The sequence below is a fragment of the Watersipora subatra genome, chromosome 4 (genome assembly GCF_963576615.1).
Source record: "Watersipora subatra chromosome 4, tzWatSuba1.1, whole genome shotgun sequence".
Classification (NCBI taxonomy): domain Eukaryota; kingdom Metazoa; phylum Bryozoa; class Gymnolaemata; order Cheilostomatida; family Watersiporidae; genus Watersipora; species Watersipora subatra.
Window position 1 is genome coordinate 33,763,890 of NC_088711.1, and position 16,342 is coordinate 33,780,231.

The 16,342-nt window shown below is 36.8% G+C and overlaps 2 protein-coding genes across 2 annotated transcripts in view; both read right to left on the reverse strand.

Moving 5' to 3' along the window:
- LOC137394170 (uncharacterized) overlaps positions 1–7,130 on the reverse strand; it is a 42,760-nt gene extending 35,630 nt beyond the window's left edge. Inside the window, exons 1-3 of the mRNA XM_068080888.1 lie at positions 7,055–7,130; positions 5,270–5,411; positions 4,998–5,130 (exon numbers count right to left, since the gene is read on the reverse strand). Coding sequence (XP_067936989.1) covers positions 4,998–5,130; positions 5,270–5,411; positions 7,055–7,130 — 351 coding nt within the window. The remainder of the gene's footprint in view (positions 1–4,997; positions 5,131–5,269; positions 5,412–7,054) is intronic.
- Positions 7,131–8,231: 1,101 nt separating this feature from the next.
- On the reverse strand, positions 8,232–15,241 carry LOC137392802 (zinc finger TRAF-type-containing protein 1-A-like). Its single transcript, XM_068079131.1, has 4 exons — positions 14,907–15,241; positions 10,414–10,652; positions 9,562–9,773; positions 8,232–9,364 (listed from the first exon to the last, which is right to left on the reverse strand). The coding sequence occupies exons 1-4, from the start codon at positions 15,138–15,140 to the stop codon at positions 8,970–8,972; spliced, it is 1,080 nt and encodes a 359-aa protein (XP_067935232.1). The 5' UTR covers positions 15,141–15,241; the 3' UTR covers positions 8,232–8,969.
- Between the last annotated feature and the right edge of the window lie 1,101 nt (positions 15,242–16,342).

Here is a 16,342-nt window from a genome sequence, read left to right on the forward strand (position 1 = left end):
GCTGCTAGATTTAAAATGAAAGACATGGGAAGTCTGCAGTATGTACTAGGTATCAATGTTGTGCAAAATAAAAATGCTGTATGCCTGAATCAAGTAACATACATTGAGCAAATCTTGAAGAGATTTGGGCTGGAAGCTTGTAAACCAGTAGCTACACCAGCAGCAGTAGATGTTAGGCTAGTTAAGGATGATGGGAGCAAGCCAGTGGATCAAACTCTATATCAATCCATGATAGGCAGTTTGTTGTACTTAGCTGTCGTATCCGGCCTGACATATCATATTCAGTGGGAGCACTTTCAAAGTACAATAGCTGCCCAACAGAGACACACCTCACAGCTACTAAACGTGTATTTCGCTATTTGAAGGGTACTAGCAACTACACGCTTAGGTATTCCAGACTGAGGCCTGAGGTAGTAGGATATTGTGATGCTAGTTGGGGGGACAATGAAGATAGACATTCAACCAGTGGAGTTGTGTTTACCTGCGCAGATAGCCCCCACAGTTTGGCTAAGCAAGCGTCAGTCGACTGTTGCGCTATCGACTGCGGAATCAGAATATATTTCGTTGTTTTCAGCGACAAAAGAAGCTGTGTGGCTTAGACAACTGTTTTCTGATTTTGGTGTGAAGCAATCAAATCCCACTACAATTAATATTGATAATGTTGCGGCAGCAGCAATCGCGAAAAACGGTAAAAGCAGTAAAAACATCAAGCACATAGAAATTAAGTACCATTACGTTCGAGAGATGGTAGCAAAGAAAGCTGTTGCAACAGCCTATTGCCCAACAGAGGTTATGTTGGCTGACCTACTAACAAAGCCATTGCCACGGCAACGATTTGAGGCTCTGCGCTCTAAGCTTGGTATAGTGTGCGGTACATCAGCCGTGTAGGATGCCACGAGTTTGGAATTAATAAAAGAGTAATTCTTTCTGTATGCATAAACACTTGATACTTCGACAACCGTTTTAATGTAATAAAAGGTGTGAGGAGGAAAATCATGCTAGAAGTAGGGAAAGCATGTACTTAGGTCAAATTTCTGTTTATGTATCATTATATACTTGTATTACTCATGGAAATCCTTTTTTTTGTGTGATGATTATGTACTGAATATTGTATTAAAATCTGTGCTTGTTTTATCTTTATGACCATATGAATTAAGTGGGAGTGTTGGACAGGAAGTAATTCAATGGACATTAACTGACTCATAGATGAGGTCAATGTTTACATGAGCCACAAGTCATCAATGTGGTTTCTTGACCTTACTTGAACCCAGGTTAATCTGTTATTGTCAAACTATTGTTTTTACATCCTATGTGTATATATATTCTGGTAGAATTGCAAATAAATCAGTTAGTCAGCATATACCTGAGAAGATATTTCCAACAGAGGGGAGAGGTATAAGGAGAGGCACGAGACGAGTCGGTATGATGAAGGGTACCGGGATAATAGTAAGGGCAGAAATGTTAGATTCTCTGGTTATAGAGATAAATATGGTGAAGATCAATGACTAGGCTAGGGAATGGTGCAGTATTTAGAAGTTAATGGAGTAAATGTAGAGTTTACGTTTGATACTGGGGCTGAGGTGTCAATATTAACCGAGGCAACAGCCAATAAGTTGAACCTACGGTTAAAGAAACCGTCGACAGTTTTAGAAACTGCTGATGGTAGTGAGTTAAAAGTGGTTGGAAGTGTAATAGTTCATTTGGAAAGTAAAGACAGGCATATGGATGCTGAAGTTCATGTGGTGAAAGGATTGAGAACGAACTTCTTGGGCATAACTGAGTTGAAGCAGCTAAAATTATTTGCTGTTGTAAACGCGTTATGCGAAAGTTAACTAAATAAAGGCATGATCAGACAGTTGGCAGTCCCTTTTTCAGAAGTGTGCTAATACAGGCTTCAATTAATTGGCTGTATGTCTATTTAAACTGAAACATGAAATCAATGATACATCTTTGTTTATTGAAACAATTTTTTAAATCTACACGTAGTCATAATGTGTTATTCCTGACGTTTTTGCATTTTAAATCATGTGTAGAATACACTACAATTTGATTAAACGCAAGTTCTCATAGCTGTGCCTTTGTGGTAATTGACTCACACATCCCTGAGTTTCAAGGTGCTAGTTTATTAATATTAAAATTGATACATACATTATACATGCACTAGTTAATGCCAGGCGTGGCACGGGTAATAAAAAATGTTTTTGCACAAAAAATTTCTTCGCCCAATGAATTTGAGTAACCTAAGCTAGTAACATAAACTATAGCCTGTCTTGACAAATCGTTGCTTTTGCGGAGTTGTCCCCCCTCTCCCCCCATCAAGCAGGCGAGCAAAACAACAGCTTGTCACAAGACGCACTGCACCTGATGCATCAGCTGCACTGTAAGGGAATTGTTCTCTTCCGTCTATACAGTTGAAGCATCAGACTTGTAAGGCCGGCGGCACACTTTCGGCACATTAGCACGACTTGACCTCTTAACATTTTGTGGAATTAACGATGGTAGTTGTATGAGAGAGATATTGTGACCCACAGATCCCAAAATCAAACGAGCTTACTTTAACAATGATTCGATATGCGAGTATAGTTCTGGGCTACATATAATTTGTATTTACATGTGGCTTGCACGTTGGATGGAAATTCTGGATGGTTAGGAACATCGTCAGCTGGCTCTACTAGTAGTAATGGTTGCAGGCCCGTGTTCTCTGGTGCGGCTCTTTTTAGTAATTTTCTGCTTAGTAACTAAGAATTGCAGTCTAAGCTCACTCACTTGGAATTTCCAACTACTAATTATTAGAGCTAGTTGCACTTTAGTGCAATTAGCTATGAAGTAAAGAGGCTCACTTATCTAGTATTGGTTTTGCCTGCCACTAGTGATGCAGTGAGAGATATTTTTCTGCATTGAAGCGAATCAAAACAATGATGAGGAGCAATATGGAACAGGCTGGTCTAAATGATCTTCTAATATTACACACATATATAAAGATGTTGAAATAGATACAGGCTCAGTTGTAAAAGATTTCTGCTATGGACACGTTGACAGAACAAGAGCTATTGCAATAAAGAAGTAATAGCTCTTGTTCTATCAATGTCCTTGCAGATACAACATGTAAATACAAATCTTATATAGCCCAGAACTACACTCGCATATTGAAACATTGTCGAAGTAAGCCCGTTTGATTTTGGGATCTGTGGCTCACAATATCTCTTTCATACAACTGCCATCGCTAATTCCACAAAATGTTAAGAGGTCAAGTCGTGCTAATGTGCCGAAAGTGTGCCGGCCTTAGCAGTCTGATGCTTTAACCACATAAATGGAAGAGAAAAACTCCCTTTCCGTGTAGCTGAGGCATCAGGTGCAGTGCGTCTTGTGACAAGCTGTTGTTTTTTTCACCCGCTCGATGGGGGACGACTCTGCAAAAACAGCAGTTTGTCAAGACAGGCTACATAAACTAGTAACTTAAATTTATATTATAATAAGAGTGTCCATCAGTGTAAAGCCATTATAATCATTATGTTACGCGTCATTACGTTACACGGTCTCTCATGCAATCATGATCTTCAAGTGGGCTAGTAGTAACCAATAGTATTTTCAAAAGCGCTGCATACATGTAAGTATGTGCGCAATTGTTCCATAGTACGGCAAAGATGGCCTAGTGTAGTAGTTAGTTTGTTTGTCTGCAGAACTCTTCGAGTTCAATCTCTGTATGGAGCAGATTTTGCGTTCCTAGATTTCATCGCCATAACCGGACAAACAAACGACAGATACTCAAAGCTATATATGTAAATCTCAATGTTTTTCTGTTCTCTTGTTTACTGTCATCGCTGTGCCCAGCTAATTTAGCAATAGAGAATCAACACCGTACTGGAATTAAACTTGCGATGATCACAATTGCAAATATACAAACACAAACAGCTAACAACAGGGCTAAGCCATTTTATCTTATTTAGCTTATCTTCAGTATTCTTATCACTATTAAAGCTAAATATGTAATGTATGTTTTATTATGAACTAATATTACCTTTTGCGCTTGTTCTTCTTTTGAAATTTTTTAAGAGCTATTTCGAAATCCATTGTTCATTTTTTATTGGTAATTTTCAATTGTGCCTTTTTAATTTCAGATGGTTCATTACAATGCAACTGTAATGACATAATTTCAACCTTCAATTTTCAGTTATTGCAAAGGGCAATTGCTAAAAATTGTAAAGCTAAAAAATGTTGTTATGGACATTTTTGAGTAGGAATTACTTTTACATTCTCTCTCGGTTTCGACAAGCAAACCCTCATACGTTTCACTGATGAATTCAATTTCGATATTTCATTATTTAACATATTCGTGATTTTTATTTCGTTTTATCAGTTTGTTTAAGTTGTATCAGTGTCATATCACTTTTCATTGTAACCATTGTAACAAAACAGACTTTATTTACCCATTACTTGCTAATTATTTCATTTGTTTACATTTGTTTTACATTTGTTTTAGGTTTTTTCTTAATTTATTTCTACTGCACAAACTACTTCACTCATGATACAAAGTTTTAAAATTATGATGGTAAATGTTGTATAAATTATGTTAAGTAAAAACAAATTTTTTGTGCAAATACTTTTTTATTGATCAGTTAACACCAGCTATTGATCAGTTAACACCAGTTATTGATCAGTTAACACCAGCTATTGATCAGTTAACACCAGTTATTGATCAGGGTATTCTGCTAATGTATATACATAGAAAAAAAGACAGAAAAAGAAAATTATTCAAAACATTTAGTATTGAGTATATTATTAAACGCCATACATTTTGCACAACGTCGACATTTTACGTCGACGCAAATTGCACTTGTGCTATGGTATTTTTCACTATAAAATAAACAGTTGACTAGCTTGTGTAACAGTTCTACTGATAAATTCATATTTCATTGAAACAAAAGAAAGCGGGTCACTTCTATCAGAACAGCAGAGCCTGCATCAACCTGAACATTTGTGTTCGCGCAAGCACTAACCTGAATATAGGCATTCGATGTGATGCAATCAGAACTTATCCCAGATGTCCCACAGGTAAACGGATTCTCAACGCTATAATCATTTCGGGCCTTCACTGATATCTTTCTGGTCAGGCTATCTGTGTACTCATTCCTACAACACAGATTCTCCAGCTTCCACCTAATGAATATTGTAGTTTTATAACAAACACTAACTTTTGTCCTTCAAGTGTCCAAATGCCAAACATATTTCTCAGTTCAGGTGCCTAACCTAGTCAACTCGAGTAACTAACCTATAGAAAGTGATATTGCAGTCGACGTCCTTAGAGGGAATATGGTATTCTCCATCCTCTAAGTCCTCTCTGTCTGAGAACTTTACTGTAAGTGAATGCAGCGGTTCCATCTCTCTCGAGCAAGCGCCGTCCAGAAAGAAGGCTGATAGCAAACAATAGCCCTAATTACAGCTTGCATAGTGTCAAATGTAAACATTGCGCCTACACTTTTATGAATTTGTCTTGATATTTGCAAAACTATTAAAAAAAAGAAACGGCATTGAAGTGATGTCATCAATGTCTCATTAGAATAGTCAGCCATTGCTCTGGCAAGACAACTTATTCTAGCAAATTGTCTTTTTTCGAATCTATCTGCACGGGCTATGGCTTTTAAAGGTTGACTTGCAACAAAATTCACATTACAGTTATTTGATATGAAAAGATTCACCATGCCTTACTCCGTTGTGTTGTAGGTGCAAAATATGTGGAAAGGTGATTACAAGCTCTTAAAAGCTCAAAAACGAACAAAAAATTGCAGCCACACAAGACTGCCGTAGTTTGGACTCTCTTTCCAAAACGGCGCAAAGGTGATGTAATTGTGAGAGATGGTTTCTGTTTACACTTTCATGCAACCTTATTAGTCAAAATATTTTAAGAAATATACATCGCGCATTCAATTAAACCATGTCTATTGTTCTTACGCGTCTGTTTTATCGTCATCGTAATGCTGTCACTTTTAGTACCGATATCCTATAACTTACAGTAAAAATTCGTTTAATTTTTTTGCCCTAGTTTGAAGGAGTACATATCATTGTCTGATAATCATGACGAGCCTGTTGGTCACTTGTGATAATCGAAAAGTGCTGCAGAAACTATTTGCGAAGTATTGGGTCACATGATAAGATTACGACTTGCTGATTAGACCAAATCGAAACAAAACTGTAAACTAGCGAGCATCAATATTTGATACGGGGTCTTCGGTAAAACCCAAAGTGTTTGTCATAAACTAGTTCTACGGTAAGTTTTATATTGAGCTTTTTATTGGCCTTTCAATTCGCGTGAGAACATCGCGTGACAAGACAATAACCAAATTTCATGGTTGCGTCATCGACATAAAGAGATTCCAATCTACGGCGGCTTTTCGTTTTTGAGCTTTTAAGAGCTTTTAATCACACTTCCACATATTTGGCACCTTCAACACAACAGAGTAAGACATGGTGAATCTTTTGATATTAAATAACTGTAATGTGAATTTTATTGCAAGTCAACATTTAATGTAGTCATTAGTATTTTCAATAAGGTGTGGTATTTGTATCCACCCTACCAATAGTGAGACAAGGGATCATAGTCTCCGAGAAACAAAACTATATAATTCTTTAGTCTGCATAAAGCTTTAAACAGAGTCTTTTGTGCACTTGACGTAGAGACTTGATGCAGAGACCGACAGAGAGATATCTCAGCTAACTGTCGCAATTGCTAGAGCTTGCCTTGTCTAGCCATGATAATAGATCTAGCCTGGTTAGAATTTGCCGTGAAATACTGTTGAGTTTTCAGCTCTTATGAAGTCTGGCATTAATTGCAGTGGGTAACTAGGTAAAGGGTGACTACAAAGGCTGCCTATAAAGAACCCACATCCTTGTTAGATTAGCCAATGGCCTGTTGTAAACTTTTGAGCTAAAGAAGCTTCGACAATCAGCATAAGTTTTATTCATAATTTTTTCATAAGTTCATACCAAAAACTGTCAAAATAACAAATAAACCCTAAATAAGTATTATCTACTATTATACTAATAATATCTGGCTTACCTTGATCAATATCGACAGCATCTGTGTTCTTTCCAGAGAAAAGAAGGGTGAAAGTTAGGAAGTATACCAGATACATCACTCACAAAGCTTTACATGAACTGGCAACGGACAAAAATATGTAAGGCAAGCTTTGAGTTAGGCAGCTCCCGACAGGATGTGGACATGAGTATCAGGCGCCTAGCAACTAAAGTTTGAGTACCCTTGCCAGTTCGTTAGCCGCCATTATTACTAATTATTTCTTTTTCAACATTAATACTGTACACTTTATTGGGTCGCCTTATGAAGGCACTCTAAATTTCCAATTTAATTCGATGCTCTGCTTTACATAATAGTTTTGTTTCTTTCTCTACAGGACATAGTTTATTTTTCACATGAGGCAGCTGAGGTAATCGGAGAGTTACATAGGCTTTGGCAGACATTTGAAATTTTTGAGGTGCTTTGGACAAAAATCCAAAACTCTGAAGTAGTCAAGATTAATGATGTGAAAAAACATATAAGCCATTATTTATCTTATGCCTTCATTAAAACTACTTACTTCAACAACGTCTAACACTAATAAAAGTTAGAAAAATGTTTTGATAGAAAAATCATTAAACAAATTATTTTAGACAGAAAACTGAGAAGTAGGGCCTACTGTATAACCATTAGACTGACCAGCCAATCGACTCAGACCAACACAATAAGTTCAACTAATTTGTAGAACTATACACGTGTTCATTTGTATTAAGTTTCTCTGACACAATGTAGGCTATAGCATATCAATTTTTTTGCTGTTACCGAGACAATATTGCAAAAAAAATTGTGTGTTCTAGGTTTTTTGAACAATCCTCAACAAGTCTGGTTGAAAGGCAAAGATTGTGGAAAAATATCAGATTCAGATTCAAACCAACAAAATCATTGTGGATATATATGCTCTGTTAGCTTATCTGTATTAGTTACGCTGAACAAGTTGGTAATAGCAAATTGAAAATTATGCCAAATCAAAATTTTATTGTTTAGAATCTTCAGAATTTAAAGACAGAAAATGAATCATTTTGCTAAATCGAACCAAAAAATGCTGTATTCAACAAAAAATGAGTATCCATATTACTTGGGGCATACAAAGGTTGATGACATAAAAGCTACACGCAAACAATACAGCAGAATGTGTTATGAAAGGACAACTGTGTAAAAGGGATTGATTTAATACCATTTATTGATTAAACAAAGCAAGACGCCTACATACACTTCCTATGAACAGAAACATTGCAGTGTGATTAAATTACTAATTAAAAATTATTGTCCTGTACAGTCACTTAAAATTTTTCATTTCGTATTAACAAAAGCCATGCTCGAAAGGATATAACGAAAAGCTGCTTGGAATGGCTTGCCTCCAGGTTATTATGCTCTTATGCTATATTTACTATCATAAAAAGGAAAATGCTGGAAGGTAATGTAAAACAGTTAGGTGTGTGTTCGTCATTCTAAGAATATGGCAAGAGGGCATAAGCCAATCAAACATGGGGAATCGTCAGCACCTGGTTTATAAAACTAATTGTTTGGTAGCATGCATGAGAGTTAATGGTAGACGCTGTAGCTCTCACTACTCGAGCTGTCACGATGGTAGTAGCACTGAAATAAAGGCATATCAAAATAAACGGATGCAATCCACCATAGAGTATTTATAATAATAAAATGCTTGAAAAGCCTTTGTGCAAGCGATATCTCACCCTTCACATCACAACATAAAAATTTTCAAAAGGTGAGACAAGCATCAATGCCGCCCTATCAGCCAAATAACAAAATATTAAATATAAATCGGCTATGCTAAAAGTCTTCCATAAAACTAGAGGAGATAAAATATAAACTGGCCAAAAAGCAAAACTGCAAAGCACAGAATGTCTTACGTAATTAATAAATAATAGAAGTTACGCTATTAATCTTTTGATACCTGAAACATGAGCACTCTAAGATTGATAACTCTATGAGACAAAATTCTGTTACACTCTATTGAGTCTTCAACCATGAGTCGTTTGCTCGGCGCTTCAGTAGTATCGTGAGTGAACTCGTGTCTATATATGGCTGGTTTGATCTTATAATTAGAGTGAGGGCCACGAAGAACCAGGTAGTGGATATCGAGTGGGGAGCTCACTCTACTCTTTAGAATCAAGGAGAAATTAATGTGCCGGTCAGAGATCAATGAGGGATCCTTGACATCTTCGCTTACTGTGGCTTTCATGACCCATTGCGAGCCAAAAGCCGAAAATCTGGCAGACTCGTAGAAGAGTTTGGTGACGAAGTCATCGCTGCGGTAAGGCTTCAGCTGAGGATCTGAAAGAGTTAAGACTGAAAGAGAGTGCATCAGATCAAAGTAACACCTGCAAGTAGGCAATAATACAGCAGGCCTGATATAGTAATGCAAAGAGGCACAACAGCATCCCGATAACCAGGTGGACACAAACACCAGTCGCCAGTGATGCAGTAGATACTAAAGCATTTGGTAGGAGCCGAGGCAAGCTAGAAGGTACCTGACTGAGCAATTTTCTGGAATGATAGAAGATCAAAAATGTTTCTATACAATGTCGACTCTCCATAGCTTTTGGCATCGATTGCTGTTATGACGTCGATAAGCTCTCTCCCGGTTTTGATAGGATGCGCACACTCCGATTCATGTCCATGTAACTCGTGGAAAGGTCCCCGCCAGGTGCAACCAATCCGTTCATATCTGCAGCCTGTGATTCTGAAACATGCAAAATAGACTTATGCACCCCATATATGAAATTGCTTCAAGCAAGTAGCGAAGTCTGAATCCTGCAGTAAGTTGCTACTGAGAAAAAAAGGTTTTTACAAGACCGACAACCTTCTGAAAATAACGTTCAAATTTACTAAATAAGAACAATCATACAAACATTTTTATGGTGTTAAAAGATGTCAAGATGTTTCCTGCGTCAAGCTGCTAGAAAACTTTATGCAATCAGCTCAGCTGGATACAAAACTCACGCATGCGCAAACCGCTCTTGATGGGTAGAAAAAGGCAGCACCAAGATCAAGCGGCAAGTTACTGTGCATACATTAGGCCATTGCTGAATAGGCAGATGTTGGTATCAAACCATCACCAGTATGCTAGTGCTGGTCTACAATAATTCTCATCACTCGCACCCCATTGGCTAATATAAAATGAACAGTGAGTAGGTTCTCTTTTGCAGAAGTTACAACGACTCCCATCATGATAATTCATCACATGACTAAGAGAAAAAGCAAAGAGTCATTGCAGGAAATCGTGAATTCTGAAATCGTGAACAACGCCTCTACCTACAGACCATCGGTGCTACCCAAGCGAGTCCAAATATAGGCCATTGCGCGACTCGTAATAAACTAACCTTTCCTTGCATATCGAGTTCTGATGGTGCGCTATTTGGTTTCTAGGAAACTTGTTCTGACAAAACAGGCATTCCGTTGGTAGCTCACTCAAAGCTTTCTCTACTGCCAGGTTTCTTACACAGCTAGTTTCTTTGATGTCACATCGACAGTTGGGGCAGGTAGCATTTTCATCTCTCAGTCGGCTATCAGCTAAGAGGTGGGCATGACATCCAGCGCACATTAAATGTCCATTCATGCACTAAAAAAGATGAACAAAAATAAAAGGGAATAACAAGATAAATGATATAAGATAATTATAGTTTGACGGCAGGGGCACCGCAAGGTATGAAAGTGGCGTGTTAATTCAAATACATTTCAAACCGTAATAACTTGAGGAATATGCAAAAAAAAATCCTTTTGGTTTCTTCAAAAACATACCTAGAGTTGTTTGTGAAAAATAGATATGTCAAGAGTGCATGTATGCCAACTTTTTAGGAGTAGGCCTAAATAACCTTTCAGTAAACTATTTTGTAATATGTAGCAGCGGTTTCGCGTATCAGTTATATGATCTGTAGCCGCAGAGTCCGCAAAGACAATGGCAGTTTTGATAGTGATTGGAGGAGTGCCTTCTTTGTAACCATAATTGAAATACATTTTTGCTTTCATTTATTTCTGTTCTTAAGCAATATTTTTATTCAGACTTGATAGCTAATATGCAAGATGTTACAAAACAAAAAAATGTTATTGGGTGCTAAGTAAAAAACCTTTAATAAAATGTGAAGGCATATATTACTGACAAAGGTTTGTAATGCAAACTACTATCGTCTAAATATATATTTAGCTATAAATCATATTGAGTAAAATATAGTCCGCTCTAGTGTATATATATATATATATATATATATATATATATATATATATATATATATATACACTAGAGCGGTGATACTAGCTGCAACTGAAGCCTCATCAGTGCAGCTTCTTACAACAGCTGACCATCTGTTGCAACTGCTTACGATCTTGCAGATCGTAAGCAGTTGCAACAGATGGTCAGCTGTTGTAAGAAGCTGCACTGATGAGGCTTCAATAGCCGAAACAGTACTGTCTGTAGCATGAGTATATATATATATCATATAAATGTATTATACATGTACATGTATTTAGTAACAAAATATGTCAGAAGTCCGCATACTACCTCCTTTCTACATATACATGTATACGCATATGCCAAGATATACATGTATATGCATATGTGAAGATGTATATGCGAAATGAGTGCATCTAGATTACAGTAGCATACTGCATGCCACATATCAATTTATATCATAACAGAGCAGACAGTTTCGTCTTTTTTGTTTGCCGATTAAAAAGGATCTACGTGACAAAATATAGCAAAAAATCCATCATATAATGGGGTGCTCAATAAGGACTCATTTGATCTTAAGATGGGGTTATATTTTTACATGTTGGCATTTAACATAGCAATTAACAGAATTAAGCAAACTAGTGCTTATAATTGAGAAGACAACTGCTTTATAAACTATCCCACAAATATTTTGGCAATTGAGGTGGTTCAAGCCAACTATGCAGCTTTCCATTTATTACAGCAATAGATGTCACTCCACGGTCATTAAAAGCCTTTCCTACCTCTGCCTTATCCAGCTAGCAACTAGGAGTTCATTGACAGATACGAGATACCCAGTTATTCATAGAATCTAATGAGCTATCACAATGGACAACAAACCCGGAATGATGGCGCAAAATTGTTTTCAAGAAACTTGGTTTCAAAAGTCACTGGTGGTTTATATCGTTTACAACAGAATTGATTTGGAATTTCCAAAATGTATATAAAATTTGGTTGACTACATTATATTTGCGATATAAAGCTGGAATTATTTTTGCAAAGCTGTTATATAATTAATAAACCTACCTATGCTATCACCAAAGTTTGCTAGAACACATACTACCCTAGGACACTTATGTATTCGCCTCATCTAACTTTTGCGTTTTCGCGGAGTCATCCTCTCGCAAAAATTTAATGAGTGAAACTAAACTATCATAACGAATGAGCAAAAACACGAAATTAAATAGCTTTATTCATTGATAGTCCAAGAAACAAATGGCAGCAAGCGATCAAATTGAATTATCGATCTTGCCCACACGTTCTTACCTGCGGTTTACTAGTCCTACATTGAAAAAATTTTCTTACTTGCGAAGTGGACCTGAGGAATCTAATCTGTTTGTTTCACTGCATTCATTTTCACATCACTATATTTTCGCACTCATCAAAGCCGCGAAATTAAGTTGCAGCGAAATTTCTCTCTGTGTGCTACTCACGAAACTAAATACTGGCGAAATAAAAGTCTCCTAGGGTACTCTGTATAGCTAGCTACCAACTCTTTCCATCAATGTTATCAAACAGTTTTCACCGCTACAAGTGAAATGCAATCAGCCACACGCCAGGAGTTATCTATTCAAAAAATATTTGTAATATTTGACAACTCCAAATTCACTCCAAAAGGATGATTAGATCAAGGTGAATAACTGATGCAATGCTTGTTGGGATAACCATATTGATTGGCTTGGTTTAATCAAGTAGACATTCATGATTCCACTAGTACTTTTACATCAGTAAGTTTTTGCCGCAATCAAGTAATTTACATTAACCCTAGTCTTCAAGGTAAGAACATCTACTTAGCGTTTACTCCCTCAAGTGTGGCTAGTAGATATATAAATTGTCACGAAACAATTATCATGTTCTGAACTATACACAAAATAATGACTTTGTATACTATGCAAACACCCTTTTATACATAAATTACAAGGGATGACCATATGTGCATGCCAAAATACCACAACAGGAATGAATTATCTTCAAAAAAGCTTGAAAACTGTCATTATGCTAACGAATATTATTGCCATCCTTTATACAATTTAACACATAATTCAAAGCAGCTGTTGACTGTCTTGAAAAAAAATCACTTGCAGACTCACTCGACCATGATCAAAATGAATGCCTAGCTAGGGCACGCCATAGCAACAACTAACCAATACTATTCTCAACCCTTATATTGCTTATGGCAAGCGCTTCGGTATTACTCAATGGAAGTTTTGGCCACTTGCCAGCGTTGATCACGCCTGGAATCAGCTGACTGCAAAGCTTTTGCAGGCCGAGTCAATGGGTATATTTGACCTAATTTCAAGATATGATAATAGAGTCTCACTGCGCAATTTCTATTGCAGTCATAACAGACTACACCTGCAACAAATTACCCAATTAAGCTTGCAAAAAGAGAAATAGCCTTTGTGAGAACAGGTGAAGATGGTGTTGTTGTATCTGTCTAGAAGTCAAACTCCCTACCACAGCTATCTCATTTATGATATAGCATACATGCATATCTATAAAACTTCAACTTGATATGCCTTTTTAATTTAACTTTATAAAACTTTATATAACCAAATTTATGAAAATGAAAATGTTTAGAAACAAAAGCTAAGACAACTGCTAGCTTGTGGCAAAATGTCAAACATTGCAAGAATGGCGGTAGGCTTTAGTTAACATCCATATGTAAGTAGTTGCCAGTTTTTATTATTAACAGTATCGCACAGCCTTATTTTAGCACCGGTATTTTAGAAATTCTTTTGTCTTCAAGTAATTTATGACAAACTGATCCAAAATCAGCTTTTCTGCAACGACACCACTTACAAAGCGCAACACATTAACCAATCATGGGTTCGAAAACGATTGATAACAAAATATGATTACAAAAATGTTTTATTGCACATTATAATATACACAACAAAGTTCTACAAATTATATGACTTTGCACTTAGCATAAAAATGATGTTAACAAAACATCTGCCATAATTGTTGTACAATTGTATGGATAAACGTCCTAATGATAATCTAATAATGACTGACACTGATTAAACTTAGGACACTAGTGATTGTGTCTATGCAAAGCCTAAACACTAGCATATGCCATGTGGAACACTGTCAATATTTTAGGTTTGCATCACAAAAACACTTTTAACGAAAATGCACACAAAATGCTTAATTGTGATCCATGTGACAAATGTTGAAAAATATTTTTCAAAATAACACAAAATCGTCTTGCTTAGGTTAGTTTGCAAGTGAATGCAATATACAGTTCCTTTGTAAATTTCTAGATTTTATACCATAACAACTCAAACGTTTAACCAGCAATGAAACAACTAAGCAAGTAAACCAGCCACTGTTAAATCCAATGTCACAAAATATTCGCTCATAAGAATGTTAGGTACTATTTAGAGTTGCAGGATCTGGTTTGTAACTTACAACCAACAATTCGCCATTATCTGACATGGTAAAATCTCACATCACAAATTCTCAATATACCCAACTTGACCTATACTTGAATGTGATACTACTAAATCTATATGGGAACACACAACCTAAGAAGCATCTGAAATACTAACAAGAATGAAAACAATTTACACGAACTATTAAGATAGTCAGTTTTCAGACAGCTACCTGGAATACTGCCACAGTTGGAAGGTCTAAGCACACTGTACAACATAAGATTCCATTTAATCTTTCTTCCAGGCACACACTGCTGGCCACAGGCTCTTGAATTTTGCTTTTCTTTGGACAAGGTTCACAACTTTCATTTTGGTTTTCATCTTCTGTAGTGAGTAGTTCGTTGCTGCCACTTCCTGCTATATCACTCGAAGAGGTTGATGTTGACAAACCAAGGTCAGCCATCATTCGATCAGCCAAAGATTATATTCGGTCTACACTTCGTAATTCGCGTGGGAGACTCTTCGCTAACGACACTACTACCAGCTACTAACCTGAAAAACGAGTGCGCATTACTTGTCTGCGTCGAGTTTGTTTACTACGTCACAAACTGACCAATAGCTGGCTCGCAATAAATAGGGTCCGCCCACTGCAAGGCTTATTTCCAAACGTAAACAATTTCGTTCGGCTTAGATCAGCTGATCGCGCTGGGAAATCTAGTGCAATGGGCTATTGGGAAGCCGGATGCCTAACAAGCCAGCTCAGCTAGATCAATTATTTTAGATAAACCATTGCTCGCACCACAGTTTAAAACTGCTGTAATTTAGCAAACAACCTAAAAGCTTCATCATGTTAATGCAAGAAAAGCAGATTAACACTTAAATTACACTTCTGTTATAGATTTTGTAACAAATGCTATAAGGTGATGCGTTGCTAAATCTTATTTGAAATTTCATGGCTTTGACTTTGAAAAAGTCAATAACTTAAACAATAGTTACCATAGCTACAAATGGGTCACTTTAAATATGTCCATATTTCTTCTGGCACAGATATCACATAGTAAGGCTTCATACGGGTTCAGCTCTAATAGATTACTGCTCCACTATTATGTCGGCCAATAAAACAGAGCGCCGTGAATTTAATCACTTTATTCATCCAAAGTAATTTGTAATTGCACTGGTAACCAAATCTCTCACTTCCTAACCAAGCCATTAAAAAAGTTTAGCGCAAAATACCAATTTTCAAGATACATCTATAATCTGATCGACCGAGCCTAAAAGCACTTCCAAGACCTGCTGCTGTCTCCCTGCACTAATGTATATATAATTTGTGACAGCGCGTAGCTAAGAAAATAAGCAATGTCTACATTCCAATGAGCGACACTCATAGATATATATACAGTATATAGTTTATATATCTATGGTGACACTGAATCTACAAACCGATAGCACAGAGCGATAGCACTAACCGATAGCACAAACCGATAGCACAAACCGATAGCACTAACCGATAGCACAAGCCGATAGCACAAACCGATAGCACTAACCGATAGCACTAACCGATAGCACTAACCGATAGCACAAACCGATAGCACTAACCGATAGCACTAACCGATAATCAAATGGCATCTAAGCACTATGAATAACAAAGAAAATGATCTGTTCAAGAAA

Bases quoted from the DNA above. Each gene is read 5' to 3' on its own strand.
- LOC137392802 (XM_068079131.1), bottom strand. From the start codon at position 15,140: ATGATGGCTGACCTTGGTTTGTCAACATCAACCTCTTCGAGTGATATA. The intron at 9,774-10,413 runs GTTAGTTTATTA...TGCATGTTTCAG, and splicing joins AACTCGATATGCAAGGAAAG to AATCACAGGCTGCAGATATG. The intron at 9,365-9,561 runs GTACCTTCTAGC...TAACTCTTTCAG, and splicing joins CCAGAAAATTGCTCAGTCAG to ATCCTCAGCTGAAGCCTTAC.